The sequence below is a fragment of the Castanea sativa genome, chromosome 12, assembly GCF_040712315.1.
Source record: "Castanea sativa cultivar Marrone di Chiusa Pesio chromosome 12, ASM4071231v1".
Taxonomy (NCBI): domain Eukaryota; kingdom Viridiplantae; phylum Streptophyta; class Magnoliopsida; order Fagales; family Fagaceae; genus Castanea; species Castanea sativa.
The window spans coordinates 7,590,831-7,609,111 of NC_134024.1; the positions used below are offsets into that span (position 1 = coordinate 7,590,831).

The 18,281-nt window shown below is 33.5% G+C and overlaps 2 protein-coding genes across 8 annotated transcripts; both read left to right on the plus strand.

The window, feature by feature from the left end:
* Positions 1-652: 652 nt before the first annotated feature.
* LOC142619377 (uncharacterized) lies at positions 653-7,728 on the plus strand. 7 transcript variants are annotated; one of them, XM_075792461.1, is made up of 7 exons: positions 653-962; positions 1,095-1,189; positions 2,093-2,565; positions 3,883-4,077; positions 4,742-4,771; positions 5,011-6,120; positions 6,996-7,728. In XM_075792461.1, the coding sequence occupies exons 3-7, from the start codon at positions 2,125-2,127 to the stop codon at positions 7,545-7,547; spliced, it is 2,328 nt and encodes a 775-aa protein (XP_075648576.1). In that variant the 5' UTR covers positions 653-962; positions 1,095-1,189; positions 2,093-2,124; the 3' UTR covers positions 7,548-7,728. The 7 variants fall into 7 exon arrangements, with proteins under 7 accessions (XP_075648576.1, XP_075648575.1, XP_075648577.1 ...); XM_075792460.1 differs by having other exon boundaries at positions 658-962; positions 1,111-1,189; XM_075792462.1 differs by having other exon boundaries at positions 790-962; positions 1,111-1,189; positions 2,115-2,565.
* A 6,100-nt stretch (positions 7,729-13,828) lies between these two features.
* LOC142619562 (phosphatidylinositol 4-kinase gamma 3) lies at positions 13,829-17,669 on the plus strand. The gene is made up of 3 exons (XM_075792702.1): positions 13,829-14,049; positions 14,582-16,336; positions 17,003-17,669. The coding sequence occupies exons 2-3, from the start codon at positions 14,960-14,962 to the stop codon at positions 17,399-17,401; spliced, it is 1,776 nt and encodes a 591-aa protein (XP_075648817.1). The 5' UTR covers positions 13,829-14,049; positions 14,582-14,959; the 3' UTR covers positions 17,402-17,669.
* Positions 17,670-18,281: the final 612 nt, after the last annotated feature.

Here is an 18,281-nt window from a genome sequence, read left to right on the forward strand (position 1 = left end):
AGGATTGACACTTTTTTTTTTTTTTTTTTTTTTTTAAGTTAGAACTAGGATTGACACTTAATTCAACAAACTCTAAGGAATGTTAAGATAGAATAAACTTGATTAATTGATACATTGCATGTAGATTGGATATTACACAATTAGCAAATATAGAAATTCATCATATAAAAAGAAAGTTACAAACATATCATTTTCTTAATAAAGCTTGGCAAGCTATTAATAGTAGATAAAAAAAAATAATGTCAAAGAGGCACCAAGATAAGAGCTAATAACAACTTACTATACTGATTTTGCTGTGAAATTACTGTAAAGAATGTTATGCTCACAACATTACTCTTCATGTAAACATGAACAACAAATTCATTATACACATGCATGACCTGATAATCTCTATGCATAGTGCAAATAATAAAATTATGAATCAAAAGAAAAACTATCTGAAGAGATGATTTGCTAAAACATATTTCTCACAACATGCGTGAATTCTACATTACATGATACCGTTTCATGAGATATATTCTTAGACCGGCAGGAGTAATATCATAAGAAGCAATTCAATACAAAACCCAAAATGGCATTTTCCAAATTCAGAACAGATATTACATTTATATTTATATATATATATATATATATATATATATATTTAACAGATAAATTGAAAAACAGTACTCATCTACTAGCCATTTGGAGGTTTCATCTTATTCCACGCATTTCAGGTTGTCCACGAAAACATTATAGTAGTAATTATAGAAGTCCAACAAAACCCAAAACACACAGATCTTTCTCTCTCTCTCTCACACACACACAAACATAGAAACTCCAATTTCCTAAATCCTAAGAATCCGATTCCGAATCCTCAATCAAGAACAGTTCTTTCTTTTTTTTCCGAGGAATCCAAAATCCGATATTACGTTTAACTGTCTCTTCACTTTCATGGACGATCCTTTTCAGCTCTTTCCAAGGTTTTGAGTCAAATCAAATTCTCGTTTTTAACATTAAAAAGAGAGAAAAAAAAAAAAAAAAAGTTTTTTCAAGTTTTCTTTTTTTACTTATTAGTATTTTTTTTTTTTTGGTTTTTATGGACAATACAAAAGTGTGGGTTCGGTGCAGGTTCGTATTTTGTGATCGGATCCAGCTGACAATTTCCGAGAACTTTGTCAGAGTGCTGATTCGTGGGGTTTCTTAGTAGGTTAGAGCTATTTGAAAATTATGTTCTAGTTAATGATTATGCATTGATTTTACTGTGTTTGGTTGTTGAGAAAATGTAGGAAAACTTTTGACCACTAGAATTAAGTTTTTATGTGCTTATTTGAGATGGGTTTTAGTTTTTATGTTGAACTGCTAGCCTTTGTTTTTGATTGCTAGAAAACAGTGCGAAAAGCTTTTTTTTTTTTTTTAAATAATAAAAATGTTCTGATTTCACTCTTAGATTTTAGAGCTATTTGAAAATGATGTTCTGGTTAATGTTTATGCATTGATTTTACTGTGTTTGGTTGTTGAGAAAATGTAGGAAAACTTTTGACCACTAGAATTAAGTTTTTATGTGCTTATTTGAGATGGGTTTTAGTTTTTATGTTGAATTGCTAACCTCTGTTTTTGATTGCTAGAAAACAGTGCAAAAAGCTCTCTTTTTTTCTTTAATAATAAAAATGTTCTGATTTCACTCTTAGATTTTACTGTTTATGCTATATGAATTTATTGTATAAAGTATAACCTTTTAGTCTCAGTTATTTATATTTCTTTTTTGGGGGAGCTGCATTTAATGAAGAATCTAAGCCCCATATGGTGTAGAATCTAGGATATCATATCTGTTATTAAACGCTTTTGTTATTAATGTACAGTTTGTGATCACCGCACACCCTTGATGCGGTTGTCACTCCACAAGTTTAAATGTTTGTGGGATGTGGGGATAAGGGTTGGGGTTCAAACTTCCAAGAGGGAGTTTTACATACATATATACTTAAATTAGGCTAGAGTAGAAATTCTATCTTATATAAAAAAATAAATTGTATGTCTTTTTTGGGTTCCAATGAAAAGTCATCACATTTTGTTTGATTAATTTATCATTAATTAGGTTCGGGTTCTGTTTCAGTTTTTTGATCAACACTTTTTAGTTAATTGGTGATGCAATCAGTTGATGAGGACAAGAAGAAGACTCTGAAGCGTTCAAGATCATTTAATTGCAATATGCCTTTGACAGACTCAAGCATTACAGCAACTATTGATGACTGTAATCTTTTCCCTGTTGAAGAGATTGTGCAATACCCGTTGCCCGGTTATGTGGCACCTACTTCAATCAGTTTCAGTCCTGATGATAGCATAATAACTTACTTGCATAGCCCTGATCACACTTTGAATAGGAGGGTTTTTGCTTATGATGTCAAGACCGGAAAACAAGAATTATTTTTCAGTCCCCCCGATGGTGGGCTGGATGAGAGTAATATATCTCCAGAAGAGAAGTTGAGGAGGGAAAGATTGAGGGAGCGTGGATTGGGAGTAACACGATATGAATGGGTGAAGACAAGCACAAAAAAGAAAGAAATCATGGTGCCTTTGCCAACTGGGGTTTGTTCCATTTTCCCTTAGACTAATAATCTTATATATTATGTTGGTATTGAATTACAAGATAAGTGCTACTCTTTGCTTTTGTGAATAATTCCGCACTCTTCTGCAAAAACATTTTGATATAATTTCTTAGACTGAGAATATCTTTTTGGTATTAAAAGGGTTTGTTGTACTGTTAATATTTTAGATTCAAGAGGATAGGTTCTTTGGTTTCATTTCTCGTTTTATAACAAATGTATGGCTATGACCATTAATTAGTTGGAAATTAGAATTGACGCAAGAAAAATGTGTTTTAGGTTCACATTTTCATTGTGGGTAGGGTTTTTTGTTTGGTGGATTAGGAGGGGGGTTTTAATGGATCTCTTGGACCTCATCATGGCATCGTCACAATATTTTCTCCATGCCATAATTTTGTTGCTGCCACCATATAGTAACACAACCACCTCCATCACAACCTCCTTTAATGCCCCTACTGTCACCACCTCCACTTTTGAAATTATCCGACCATTTCCACATCCTGATTTTAACTCCATGACCAAAACCATCTCTGCTGTTGTCCCCCTTTTCAGCGTCATCACCACCATCAACTCCTTCAATACTACCTCTAATATAACTATATAACAATCTTCAGCTATTTGACCTTCATCACAGTTTTCAGCTCCTATTCTAAAATACTTAATTTACTGTTCACAATTTAAATAACGTGGACTTTCCGCCACCATGTTTCATTTCTTGGGTTCTCCATCAGAATATGTTAGAATTTTATGGATGGAAAATGGATTTTTTGTAAACACATTAGCCTATACTGCATATGTTTTGATCCTTGAGACTTGAGTTGCATTAGGTGGGCAGCTGATGTAAATTTTTTTAACCAATCGTATATGAATAGATAGTTGGAGCTAATACTGACAATTAGATATTTGGAGTTTCTGTTATATACATATTATCACTGTTAGTTGGAACACAACTGATACTTACCCTGCATTTCATCAGATAATTTTTTTTTTTTTTTATACAAATTTCATCAGATAATTAAACCTGTGGACATGTTCTGTTTTATTATAAACTGAATTTCTCTTATGTATTTCTAGTGGTTAAAATGTTTCTAACTATTAATAATGCCATCAACACAATCATTGCCTCTCGAACTTTTACCACCTTGTCACTTCTGTTATAACATTGTGGGATGTATTCAATATCTATGTTTTGGGGCTAATTGATAGATATTAACTCTTTCTATTTTCTATTTCTTACTTGCACTGTGAACTTGAAATGATATGGTTTCCACTGATGATTTGGTATTCTATCTATGGACAGATTTATTTGCAGGATTTTTCTCGTTCAAATCCAGAGCTCAAGCTTCCAAGTGTACCGTGTTCTCCAATTATTGATCCACATCTATCCCCAGATGGCACAATGGTCGCTTATGTAAGAGATTCAGAGTTGCATGTTCTCAATCTCTTGAACAATGAATCGAAACAGTTGACATATGGTGCCAATGGAAATTCTTTGGTATGTACAATGCAGGTTTAAATTTTTATGATATCATTGATACTAGATGCTATCAAAAACTCCATAATTTCTGTGAAGTAATGCATAAATTTTTACATTGAATTCTTTGTTTGTGTACAACTGATCTGTCTGCCTTAATCTCACTATTAATGTTCTGAACTGGTTTTTGCTAGTGAGCCATTTAAGGTTGGATAACTGAAACATAGGAGTCTATTTCAGCCTTTACTTAATTTAACCCAGGGAGCATTAGCTCCCAATAACTTTGGGTCAGCTTTATGTATCTAGTTCCACCTTCTTAAGGCTGGATCCTCTTTCAGATCTTTGCCATTTAATTCTTTTTTTCTTCATTTCCCCCCCCCCCCCCTTTTTTTTTTCTTTTCTATCATTTTTACAACTCCACTTTCTTTTGAAATTACTACTCTTTTCAAGGTTGTGAGACTAAAGTCAGAATTGTAAGTTTCGAAACTGCGAAGCATCAAATTGCCAAACCAGTGCAACGGGCTTTTGGTTATTGTGTTGCCAATTGTTTGGTTTTCTAATGACTTTCTAAATTCTATTTTTTCTCCAACTTGTGGTAGATTGAACAGGTTAAATTTCTAATCTCTTGACATTCTTTTTCCTTTTTTTTTGGTTAATTATGACACCATATTTTTGTGTACTGCAGACTCATGGCCTTGCTGAATATATAGCTCAGGTGAGAATTCATTCTTTCATCTTCCCCTCTTTGTGCATATACAAAGTCAGGCAACTGTTTGGTTTTGCTTCTTGTAATTAATTCCTGCTTTGAGTGTACGAATGTTAAAAAAATTGCTTTTAGAAGCAAAAAAGGCGATTCAGAAAACCACCATTGTTTATTTATTGGTACTTTTAAGATTTTATTTATTTAAAATTTTTTAAATGATAACAATTTTGAGAAAATATTGCTGACTGCAGGAGGAAATGGATAGGAAGACTGGGTACTGGTGGTCATTAGACAGCAAATTCATTGCATTCACACAAGTTGATTCTTCCGAGGTACCTCTTTTCAGAATTATGCACCAAGGTAAAAGCTCAGTTGGCTCAGATGCACAGGAAGACCATGCTTATCCTTTTGCTGGAGCTACAAATGTTAAAGTTCGCCTTGGAGTGGTTTCTGCTGCTGGAGGTCCTATTACTTGGATGGATCTTCTCTGTGGGGGATCGGATCAGGCAAACAACGAGGAAGAATATTTGGCTAGAGTCCACTGGATGCTAGGACATAATCTCACAGCTCAGATTTTGAACAGGTCTCACTCCAAGCTCAAGATCCTTAAGTTTGATATCAAAACAGGCCAAAGGAAAACCATATTGGTAGAAGAAGTAGGTACATGGGTTAGTTTACATGACTGCTTCACACCTCTGGACAAAGGAGTCACCAGATTTTCTGGGGGATTTATCTGGGCAAGTGAAAAAACAGGATTTAGACATCTTTATCTGTATGATGCAAATGCAACATGCTTAGGACCTCTCACTGAAGGTGACTGGATGGTTGAGCAAATTGCTGGTGTAAATGAGGCTGCAGGGTTTGTGTATTTCACTGGCACTTTAGATGGGCCTTTGGAATCTAACCTTTACCGTGCTAAACTATTCCCATATGGAAACAACCCCCCGGAGCTACCAGTGAGATTGACTCATAGTAAGGGAAAACATGTGGTTGTGCTTGATCATCATATGCGGACTTTTGTGGATATCCATGATTCTCTTAATTCTCCCCCTAGGGTTTTAATTTGCTCTTTGGAAGATGGAAGCATAATCACACCTCTGTATGAACAGCCATTTACCATTCCAAGATTCAAACGGCTTCAACTTGAACCTCCAGAGATAGTTAAAATACAGGCAGATGATGGGGCTACATTGTATGGGGCTTTATATAAGCCTGATGTAACAAGATTTGGCCCTCCACCTTACAAAACCTTGATTAATGTGTATGGTGGTCCAAGTGTACAGCTTGTTTCTGATTCTTGGATAAATACTGTTGACATGAAAGCACAGTTTCTACGAAGCCAGGGCATATTAGTTTGGAAGGTCAGTATCTTCTGTAAAAACTTATGTTTTGTTTACGTGATATTTCATTTATAATACTTCTAGAAATAGTGAAAAAGGATATGATAAATAGGAGTGTAGCAGAGTGTTTGATCTTAGAAAGGATAAAAGGACAAAAAAGGACACATTTAACTGAATCAAATTAGTTGATATGTGGGATACATAGAACTGCTCTCAAATAGTTAGGATTATGGCTTAGTTGAACATTTTGACTTAGACTTCTTTTCTAACAACTACTTAATTAGAATTAAACACACCCTGGTTATGCAAGGCTGTAGTGTACATGCACATACGTACGATCATTGTCCAATTGGTTACCTGGCTATAACATATGTACAAGTTACGCTATCAATTTACTCAATTATGTTGCTGACACACAGGAAGCCTATGCTTGATGGAACCCCCTTTTTTTTAATTAAAAAAAAAATTTGAATCGGTGATGTATATTAGATGGATGAAGATATTGTATTGGTTATGGTGCATGCAGCATGCTTAGGTGATAACTTCATCCAACCCCCATATCTTCGAATATTGGGGCATGGCTAAACGATGAGTGCTCATATTTTGTTAGTCCCTTTGTTAGGTGGGGTTCATGGTAACACGGTGGACGTTGCTATTATGTTTACGAGACATGGGTACTGCATCTATGTATAAAAAGTATGAAATTTCGGTTAGATTAGGTTTTGTTATTCTACCCCTGGTCTGATTACCTGTCCCATTCCTGAAGTGTTTTGAAGTGTCAAGCATATGGATAAAAACTGTCTCCTGCCTACTTCTCTAATAGATTTTATCATCATCATGCCACTTATTTTCCAAAAATGAAAAATTCTTCGTTACAATTATTTTACTGTTTACAGATGGACAATAGAGGAACTGCACGACGTGGACTGAAGTTTGAGGGCTCTCTAAAATACAAGGCTGGTCAGATTGATGCTGATGATCAGCTGACTGGAGCTGAATGGCTTGTCAAACAAGGGCTAGCTAAAGCTGGCCATATTGGGTTGTACGGATGGAGCTATGGCGGATATCTCTCAGCTATGACGTTGGCCAGGTTTCCTGACGTGTTCCGTTGTGCTGTGTCTGGTGCTCCTGTAACGTCCTGGGATGGGTACGATACATTTTACACTGAGAAGTACATGGGATTGCCTTCTGAGAATCCATCAGGTTATGAAAAAAGCTCTGTGATGCACCATGTGCACAAGATGAAAGGGAGGTTGTTACTTGTGCATGGCATGATTGATGAAAATGTACACTTTAGGCACACTGCAAGGCTTGTGAATGCACTTGTGGCTGCTGGAAAGTCTTATGAATTATTGATTTTTCCAGACGAACGTCACATGCCACGCCGGCATAGGGATCGAATTTATATGGAGGAGCGGATTTGGGACTTCATAGAGAGGAGCCTGTGAAGAGTAACAAGTTTTTGTTTATATCTTTCCAGAGTGAGATCTGTGTTTTCATTTCCTTCTATAGGCGTTGTAAAGTATGGAAGACCTCTTTGTTACACATTTTAGTCCCTTTTAATAAGCCATATGGCGGAATTCATGTATCAAAACCTCACATGATGCAAAATTTATTTGGTAGAAGTCATTCTCACAAGAGCATAAAAGAAGAAAAAAAAAATGCCTATCAATGTTTTGGATTGGACCCTTTTTTTTTTTTGGTTGAGGAAACCAGTAAAAAAAGATTTTATAAATGAACTAAATCAGTTTGGAATACATAATCCTGTTCAGATGGTAGATCTTTTACCCATACATCAAGATCTGCAGATAAAACTGCTTTTCTAACAAGGGAACGAGCATGTTGGTTGCCCTCCCTTTTTACATGTTTGAAGCTATATTTATGAAAAACCTCGGATAGCATCCAAATCTCTTCAATAACATGACCAAACATAGTTTTCGATAGTGCCTGGTTGTTGGTAGTTGTGACAGCTCTCTGACCATCTCCTTCGAACTCTACCTAAGAAATGCAAAGTTCCCTATTAGCTGCCAAGGCTTCCACGGTTCCACCCAAATCTACTGAGTGAGGTAGCGGAATTTTTTGGCTAAGGGAATGAGCAACCGGATTGGACCTTCATTTATACAATGCAATTTAACCATTACAGTCTACACTACTGTCTCACCTCTAAGAATACCAACCACAGGGTTGGGTCAAGGTCAACACCAATGACGATAGATATGAGGACTACTTGCTATGAGATCGAACTTGACTCACTGACAGCAATTGAAATGATTAAAATCAAACAAGACCACCAAACTAGCTACCCTTTTCTTTTTGTTGTTTTTTTTAATAAAAGACAATTTTTATTGGTTTAACCACTGAAAGAATTTTTCAATTAAAAAAAAAAAAAAACTGTTTTGAGTAGTTATGATATCATGCTTGCTAAGTTGTTGAACACTTCTAACCAAAACATAAGATGGAAAATACAGTAAAAACACGTATAAAGAAGCTACTGTTTACTAGTGCTTAATAACCCATTAAATTTGCCAAAAAATCATAGTACATGACATGAAAAAAATTGGCGAAAAAACATTTTACACCATATAATTTTGGTCAATTGTTATTTTCATCCACTAAATCTAAAAATTGTCATATTAGTCCATATAATGTTTTGCCTGATGTAGATTAATCAATTTTGAAATGCAGGATTGACCTTGGTGGAATAATTATAGAGGGAAGTGACAAAGGTTTCCCAGATAAAGATTGGGTTTAAGTTCATAGCAAATGTAAGAATGGTTAAAAGAGAAAGTCCATTATAATTCCTGTATGGTTAGTTTGGCTAAAAGTATTTAAAGATGAGGATTTGGAATTCACATTTTTGGATTACATAACTTAAATAGAGTATGAACTGATATTATTGTTTTTTTTTTTTCTATTGATAAATTTATAGATAGATTTGAATTTTAGTAATGTATGGATTTGAAATAATTAGGTGTAAGACATTATTTCAAATCAATAATATCGAAAGTGCTTTGTTTGAGTAAAATCTTCCAAATTCAAATCATCACCTATTATTAAATTTATATCAAGTAACTCATACAGTCATACTCGTAATTTATTCGAATGCAGAAAGAAGTGCATGCATGTATTTAGAGACAAGAGAGTACATTGAGGAGGAGAACAAACCAAAAAAATAAATATGCGTTTTGTGAGATTGTGGTGGAGGTCGTTGTTTTCTTATAAACAAAGTGACTCTGAAAATAAGCAGAAGGAAAATTAGGAGGATCTTATAGATATATATATATATATATATATATATATATATATATATATATTTTTTTTTTTTTTTTTCCTTTCAAAAAACAATTGGGTAGTTGAGTTATGCTCAATAATTGTATTGAGTTATTGTTCAAAAGTTACTTTTGGTTTTTGGTTTATTGAGGCTGAGACATGAGACTTTTAACCATTTACCATTTGTTCTAATAGAAAACCTCGTGCAGAAATAGTTTTTGCATTTTCTTGTATTTGGTAGTATAAGGGGGAAAAAGTCAATGAAAAACTTTCTTAACAAACTTCCCTTGGTTAGCTTAATGCGAGAGAGGGTTGTTTTTTTACTTTTACTAGAAAACAATTTTATCTCACTTGAGGCTAAATAAAGAAATCAACTAGTTTATCTTATGCAAAATAAATAAAGAAAGTTAAGAGATAGTTTTCCAACTTATTTTAAGGTTGTTACCAAATATAGGAAAATAAGATACTTTTCTAGAAACGTATTTTTTGAAAAATGAAGTAAGATACTTTTCTATAAAAGTATTTTTTGAAAAATGATTCATTTTTCAAAAAATATTAATGTCGAAACAAATATAAGAGTAATATTGAGCCTAATGTGAGTGCTCAACACCCCAAGGGTTAGAAAAAGGCTCACAATATTGGAAAAATGTAAATTTTTGCTAATTTTTTTTTTATAAATCTCACAATACTAAGGTTAAGAGTTAAAATTATTTGGTTTAGAATGTGTTTAGATTTATTTACTTTTTTTTTCGGAATAAAAACTTTATTAAAAATGAAAGAAGAGGATTACAAAAGAGGAAAAGGCCTGGCACTATCTCTGCCTAAAACCTTAACAACAAAGGCTAAAAGACTAGTGAAAAGAACCGACCATGTCCAGTTGAACAACCCTACCCATCAGACTAGAAGATGGGTAGGGTTATTTCTCTCTTTGAAGACAAAAGAAAAAGAGAAAGATTCAAAGGTCTTGAGCACTAAGAACTGCTTTGCTCAAGTGGGGGGGTTGAATAAGAGTTTTTATTTTTATTTTTTTAGGCTGATTTTATACATATATATAAAGTAGGACCAAATGATGTGTGACGAAGACATTTTTTTTATATGAGTCTTATCTTATTTCATGCACGAATATTATGTAGGGAATCAAACCGTAAAAAATGTTAATAATCATGACTCATCATGTAATATGAATTTGAACAAAAATACCAAAAATTTCTGTCAAAACTTAAATTTGTTGAGGAAAATAACTTGTACTCTTTTTTTAATGAATACAATTCCAATCCAAGCTAAAATACTTTAAAATTAGCACCCAGGGGAAAATAAAATAAAATAAAAACACCCTTCACATTTTTTGTTTTGTTTTTTTCCATTTTTGGATTGATCCTAAGTTCACATTTAAAATGATTATGTTCAAATTTAAAAAATAATAATTCAAAATTTAAAAAAGTGATTACGATATGAAACCATGACAATTGGCAAGTAGCCATTGGTTGAACTACGTGGAGAAAGTATTAAAGACTTCTTGGCGGCCAAGTTGAAAGTGTGGATGTGCACAGTGACTCACTAAACGCGTTATTTTCATCAGGATTGACGTCCGTTACCATAAAAGATTCTTGTACCCGTGTACCTTGTCCGTACTACAAATACCAATATAATTCCATATAAGGATAAAATATTAATTTGAATTTGTATCGTCCGGTTTAAAAATTAATATAATCACCATTTATTATTAGTTTAAATTGTGGTATAGTGTGGGGAGAAATTATTAGTTGAAATGGAGGACGGCTGATATGGTCCTCTCTGACCTCTCAACTAATAAAATATTGTTATTTATACAAATGTGACATTAGTTGGTAATTTTTATTTTTTATTTATTGTGTTGATTAAGAAGCCACACATATATATTTGCATAGATGACATTATCTCATTAGTCATTGAGGAGTCCTCCGGTGTAAATAATAATTTCTCATAGTGTGTGATCCTAAATGTTTTGATTTGCTTGATTGGTAATTATTGGATACTACTATAAATGCATATCCTCTCACGTAACTTTGAGTCTCGCTAATTAAATTTATGATAAAACCTACAATTCATATGAGAGGAAGGAGTACACATTTATAGTACTCCCAGAGTATTCAATAATTTTCCTATATAATTTTTTTTTTTGGTTGGAGCAAAGCATTAATTTTTTTTTGTTGATGTAAATGAAACTCAAGCTGTGATTCCTAATTTGTGGAACAAAATATTTAGAAATTAAATTTTATAAGGATGTGGTGTAAAACCCTTCAATCACAACATGCCACAATATTATATCACATACTAATAAAATAGACACAATCAATCAATTTTAATATTCATTTGAAAATCCAATCAAACTAAAAGTTTATTAAGATATTATTAGGTGCGTTAGGATGTATTAAGTTTTAAGTAAAAAATTAATGTAAAGATCTTTTATTAAATAACATAAAACATGAGTTCTACACCCCATTATTACCAAATTTAGGTGGAAACAAGTACTTAGTTTGTAGATTTTTTTTATTATTATAGAAACACAGCATTTTCATTTTTATTATATATAAAAGATTGAAGCTAGTCAATGTAGGTTTTTTTTTGGTCTGAATAGTAAAAATCCAGATGGAAAAATGTTACGAAGGGTCTGAAATGCTCTCTACTCAGTAAACTTAAAGCAAACCCAATGCATGGTTTACAAAATGTCGACTATTAAATAATTATTTTTAACTTTTTTTTTTTGAGAAGTAATTATTTTTAAATTTGTATTGTACGTATGAGTTTTTTAATATAAAAGGTATCGATTATTTTATGCTCACAAATTATAAAAGAGCTTTATTTTTTATACATCCGTACAAAAAAGCCGATTAACTTTGTTACATGGAGTAGTCTTTTATTACTCAATTGTAAATCTCACATTATTCTAATGGGGATGTCATTGGGTTAAAAATTGAAATATCTTTTAAAATGAATTTTATATAAAGAATATATTGTAAGCATGATATTGTCATAATCATGTATATGTAATATGTATATGAGGACAAAAAAAAAAGGGTATCTAGTGCGGCTGGGATGAAATAGTTTCTTCCAAAACCATCTTGCCGATTTTGGTGAAATTATCCCTATGATAAGACTTTCTTGAAGTTGAATATGAATATCTAGAACTGCACTATACTATTTTTTTAACAAAATATTTGGGTATGACAGAAGAAGAGAGGCACGTCTCATGATTACTTAACCAAACTTTTAATATCCCTCATGTTTGGTCCAAATTCCATCTTAATAATTGGAGATCTAACACGTAAATTTTTTAATGGGAGTTAGAGTAGAGACATCATGTTTGAACTTTGAACTCATAAATATTTATTATAATACCTTTATAAATTAACGATTGTTCAAAAAATATAAACTATTAAGAAATTGTGAACTTAACTATTTAACCAAAATTCTAGTAATTTCTATGAAAAATTAGAATTAGTCTCTAAATATAATTACAATAAAGGAATTTAGTGTTTACTTTTTTTTAATGTTGTAAAAATACCACACATATTCTTAACATTATTCCCCTAAAAAGGAAAAATAATAAATATGAGATCCTTATTATCAAACAAAACAAAATTGAGATCCTTAATTTGAATCATATTTTTCTCTTATCTTTCTCTCCCTACACGTTAACAACACTATTATCTTTCTCATCTAATATCAAATATCTTATTATATTAACACTAAGAGTACAAAAGTTATTAAAAATAGGTGTTGAATTCCCTCCACGCATGTCATTTTACACTAGGTCATGTATATATCTTCATGCACTAACTCTTTGCTCTACTTTAACTCAACTAGCCTTATAGTAGTCTACTTCAAACAAAAATATCTACAAAAAATAATTATTATATTTCTAAAATATCTTTAAAAAAAAAAATTTTTTTTTTAGAAGATGTTTCTAAAATATCTTTGAAAGAGTAAAACTTCTATATATACATATTATTGCTTTAATCCATGGGCTCCCATGATGGGCACACAAGACTAATATATTGTAGTTTTTATAGGCTAAAATTTTGGTCAATTAAATTCAAATATAACCAATATTATCTTCTTCGAGAACAATTCAATTCAATGCAGTTATATTTTTTTATATTTAATTAAACGAATTTTACGCATAACTAAGGAACTATACATAAATTTTATCTACGTGTTGTGTTTGTGTTGTGTCGAAGTGCAGCACAAGAAAACTTTTTTTTTTTTTTTTTTTTAAGTTCACTGCTGTAAGGTTCTAGAAACAGTAATAAATAATCCAGCCTATAAAAATTCAAAATTTATTTACTCAATAGTATATCTAACACTTTTAACATAACGTCCATTTACAGCACATCTAACGCCGTTAAACACTTCCGGCAAAAGTCATCGAGTCAAAAAAGTCCAACCTATAAATACCCCAACCCAAATTTGATTCCACACTGTCACATCATAATCTCTTTGTGTTTTTTTTTTCTTTCTTTCTTTCACTGTTTGTCTCTTTTATCAGTGGAAAATTTTCTCGAGAAAATTTTAAAAGCGAGAGAGAAAATTTTTTGGATTCTCGGAGACATGGCGAGGAATCAAGGGAAAAAGCTTAGAGAGAATGATCAATGGCCGAAATTCTTATGAGTTTCCAGTTTCATTTCCTCCGTACCTGAGGTTTTTTCTTCGATCTTTTTACTTGTTAGAATTAAATACCTTTCTTTTTTTTTTTTTCTTTTTTTGAGTCAATTTCTTTGTGTAGATTGTACAATCTCAGTATTTACTGTTTGGTTAGTGAGAAAATTTGAAAGAAAATGAAGAAAATCTGTTAAATAGTCTGTCTGTGTCGGAAATGAGATTAATTATTATTATTATTACTATTATTATTCAGTGAAATCTGCCTTCAATTTTTGTGTGTGTGTGTGTGTGTGTGTGCGCGCTATAAATTCAAATGTATGTATATTTTGATTTAGTTTAAAAGAATTTACATTTTTTAGCCCAAGAGATACAAGTCAATGGAAAAAATTAACTAATTAAGACAAATTTTTTGTAATATTTCTTTCGAATTCTCTAATTAAAACAATTTATTTTGGAGTTTTTAGTCTCTAATTGCAAAGATTCGATAATGTATGTATATATATCCAGATTCTTCGGTGAATAGGGTAATTTTTTTTGGTATCTGATTACTCAAATTTTTGGCTGTTTGTAGGGAATTCGAATTGGCAGCGAAGGGTTTGTCAGTTTTCAACAATAGAAGGAGTGGCATAAGCCATAAGCCCTAGATTTGACGGGCATCATAGAAACCTTAGATGTTATAAGTCTAACAGAAACCCTAATTGGTGTGACAAAATTCCTAAATTCACTAATTGCTTTGATTTGGTTCTGTTCTGTTCACAAGGAAAAAGAAAATAGTATCATCTGCATAAGGCTTTACTTCTTGGGGTTTTAGGAGCTCTTCCAAGCTCTTTTGGATTTACCCTATTAATTGGGTATTCCAATTATGGTACAAGTGGCTTTGTATGAGATTTAGGGTTTGGAACTTCTAGGTGATACACATATAAGGGGATTTGATTCTGTAGAATAAACAATGTCGATTGCCAGTGTAGCACTTAGTCCAGTTCTCGAAGAGTCTCGATGCTTCCCCAGTAGTTTCACCAGTCTGTATGGCCCATGCTCAAGAGAGTCAATCTTGATCTACCTTGCTGTTGGTGGGTCTGTGGTCCCCATGTGTGTTATGGAGTCAGATTCGATTGCTTTGGTGAAGTTAAGAATCCAGAACCACCAAGGTTTTTTTGTGAAGAAGCAGAAATTGGTTTGTGAAGGGAGAGAATTAGCTAGGAACAATACTTCCGTCCGAGACTATGGGTTAAGTGATGGGATTGTATTGCATTTGGTGGTAAAACTCTCTGATCTCCAAGCAATTACTGTTAGGACTGCATGTGGGAAGGAGTTTGAGTTCCAAGTTGAGAGGAATAGAAACGTGGGTTATGTGAAACAGCAGATTGCTAAGAAGGGGAAAGGGTTTGTTGATCTCAAGGACCAAGAACTGCTATGTGATGGTGAAGAGCTTGAAGATCAGAGACTAATCAATGACATATGCAAAAATAATGACGCTGTGATTCACTTGCTAGTTAGGAAATCTGCCAAAGTAAGAGTTAAACCTGTTGAGAAAGATTTAGTAGTGTCTATCGAAGCACTAAATCTGAAAGAGGAGGGGGCTGGTGTTAGAGAACACCAATGGGGAGCATTATCTGGGGGACGTCCTGTCATACAGAGGATGCCATTGCAAAGAGATTTTCTTTTGGAACCTCTAATTGTTAATGCTAAGATTGAACTACCAATAGTGATTAAAGATCTTATTAACTCTACCTTTGATGGGTTAATGAGTGGCAATGAGCCAATTCAGTCGTCAGAGGGATCGGGAGGAGCTTATTTCATGCAGGATTCATCTGCTCAAAAGTATGTCTCAGTTTTTAAGCCGATTGATGAGGAGCCAATGGCTGTGAATAATCCTCGGGGGTTACCCTTGTCGCTTGATGGTGAAGGCTTGAAGAAGGGCACACGAGTAGGAGAAGGGGCATTGAGGGAAGTTGCAGCATACATTTTGGATCATCCAAGGAGTGGACGTCGCTCATATTGTTATGCGGAGAAGGGTTTTGCTGGGGTTCCCCCCACTGTTATGGTCAAGTGCTTGCACAGAGTATTCAATCATCCAGATGGTTTTGAGTGTTCAGCCAAAAATGTTAAGATTGGATCATTGCAGATGTTTGTGAAGAACAATGGTAGTTGTGAGGATATGGGTCCTCGTGCTTTCCCAGTGGATGAGGTGCACAAGATATCAGTGTTGGACATAAGGTTGGCGAATGCAGATAGGCATGCTGGGAACATATTGATTAGCAAAGATCATGAAGATGGTCAGATTGTGCTTATTCCCATTGATCATGGCTATTGCTTGCCTGAGAATGTAAGTGTTTTGTTCTTCTTCTGACAATGCTTGCTTAAATACTGGATACAATTTTGTTTGTGTTTAGTTTAAAGGGTGTATCCTCTCTTGTTTACTTAATTCAATCTCCCCGTGTATTGTTGATTTTCATGAAACCAATACTGCCAATGATACAATTATTGAAATTTTCATTGTGATCACTTATTGACTCTGAGACATAGTTGGTGTCTTTGGCAGAAAATTATGTATGTTCCCTGTGATGATATACTTCAAAATCTAGTTCAATAGTCTATTTCACTTACTATGTTGTTTAATTTGCTGCAAACTGGAAAAAGTTAATAGCATTGTTGGCTGTTTTTCTTGTCCTAATTTTGTGCCACTGTGCAATATGTTTTCACTTTGATTAGATTTCCGTATCCTTCTCTTTGCATCCTTTTATCTTTCTGGTTTAATAGGATACGCAACAGTTTGACAGATTAAGCTATGCTTTCCTGTATAATTCTCATCTTTTACATTGAACTTCTGCAATGCTATGCTTTCCAAAGAAACTGAATTGTATGTTATCCACTTTTTTTTTTTTACTTACAAACTAACAGATTTTCTATTTTTTAAGATCATTACACTCATTTGTCTCCAACACTTCTTCTGTCTATTACTTCCTCTCATTTTTGCTTCTTCTCACTGCAGTTTGAAGATTGTACATTTGACTGGCTCTACTGGCCTCAAGCTAAAGAACCTTACTCCCCTGACACAATTGATTACATTAAATCAATGGACGCTGAACAAGACATTGAACTTCTGAAGTTTCATGGGTGGTACATACCACCTGAGTGTGCCCGCACCCTTCGCATTTCCACCATGCTTCTAAAGAAAGGTGCGGAGAGAGGACTCACCCCCTTTGCCATTGGAAGCATCATGTGCAGGGAAACCTTAAAGAAGGAATCTGTGATTGAGCAGATTGTTCAAGAAGCATCAGAAGCTGTGCTCCCGGGTACAAGTGAAGCTGCATTTCTGGAGTCTGTATCACTGATCATGGATTGCTGCCTTGATAAGCTATCCCCATACGGCCAAGCAGTAAATATATAGGCATATAAATAATGTGCATATGTTACTTAGAATGTATTCCTGATTCTCAAAAAAAAAAAAAAAAAAAAAAAGGATTTATTCCTTACTTTAACATGTACCGTTGCTTTGTTTCGGAAACTTTTTCCCCTTTTCCTCGTTTGGTTCATAGATAGAGGTTTGTTCAGCATTAACCCTCCTTTCTTCAAACGTTTATAACAAAATGATTCGAGTACTTGATGTCTCCTAAATTTCTAATATCTTTTAATGGTACTTTTATTATGTAGAGTAATATAATATTGTACTTTTCTTTTGTTTTTGTTTTTTGGTCAAACGCAACATAACCACAAGGTAAGACTAAATTTTATGCTAGCTTTTGTATATTCTTGTTTTTATTTTGTGTTGATACTTTGGGTTTGCTTGATTTAGTGTGGGAATTTGATTATCACCCAGGCCCTAGTTTATGCCTTCAAATCTTGGATGCTATTTTGGCGGATGGGCCCTTAAACAGGTACACAGATTCTGGTTTATGTTAGCAAACAAAGATATGGGTGTTTTCAAGGACTTCTTGGAGGCATTGGCAATTTTATTTGAGGATGAAAATTTGATGCGTCTTATGTAAGCATTTTATTTGACAAGAAGATCTATTTGAGTATTGAGACTGGGTCAAAAAGTTTCATTTCAGGTCAATCTTATTGAAACTATTTTGAGGGAATGGAAATCTTGGTAGTGTGTTAAACAGAACATGACAGACTGTGTGAGGATGGTTTCAGTCCACAAGGGCAATTAACTTCATTGTATGATTGGTTGCATCCAGATGGTGGTTTGTACAGTAAATTAAGTTGTACACAAGATATGGATTTCGAGTTATATACGATGCAGTCAGCTCAGTTGATACCAGGGT

Excerpts from the sequence above, each read along its gene's own strand:
- LOC142619377 (XM_075792461.1), top strand. The coding sequence starts at position 2,125 with ATGCAATCAGTTGATGAGGACAAGAAGAAGACTCTGAAGCGTTCAAGA. Across the intron at positions 4,078-4,741 it reads GTGCCAATGGAAATTCTTTG|ACTCATGGCCTTGCTGAATA; the intron begins GTATGTACAATG and ends TGTGTACTGCAG. Across the intron at positions 4,772-5,010 it reads TTGCTGAATATATAGCTCAG|GAGGAAATGGATAGGAAGAC; the intron begins GTGAGAATTCAT and ends TGCTGACTGCAG.
- LOC142619562 (XM_075792702.1), top strand. The coding sequence starts at position 14,960 with ATGTCGATTGCCAGTGTAGCACTTAGTCCAGTTCTCGAAGAGTCTCGA. Across the intron at positions 16,337-17,002 it reads GCTATTGCTTGCCTGAGAAT|TTTGAAGATTGTACATTTGA; the intron begins GTAAGTGTTTTG and ends TTCTCACTGCAG.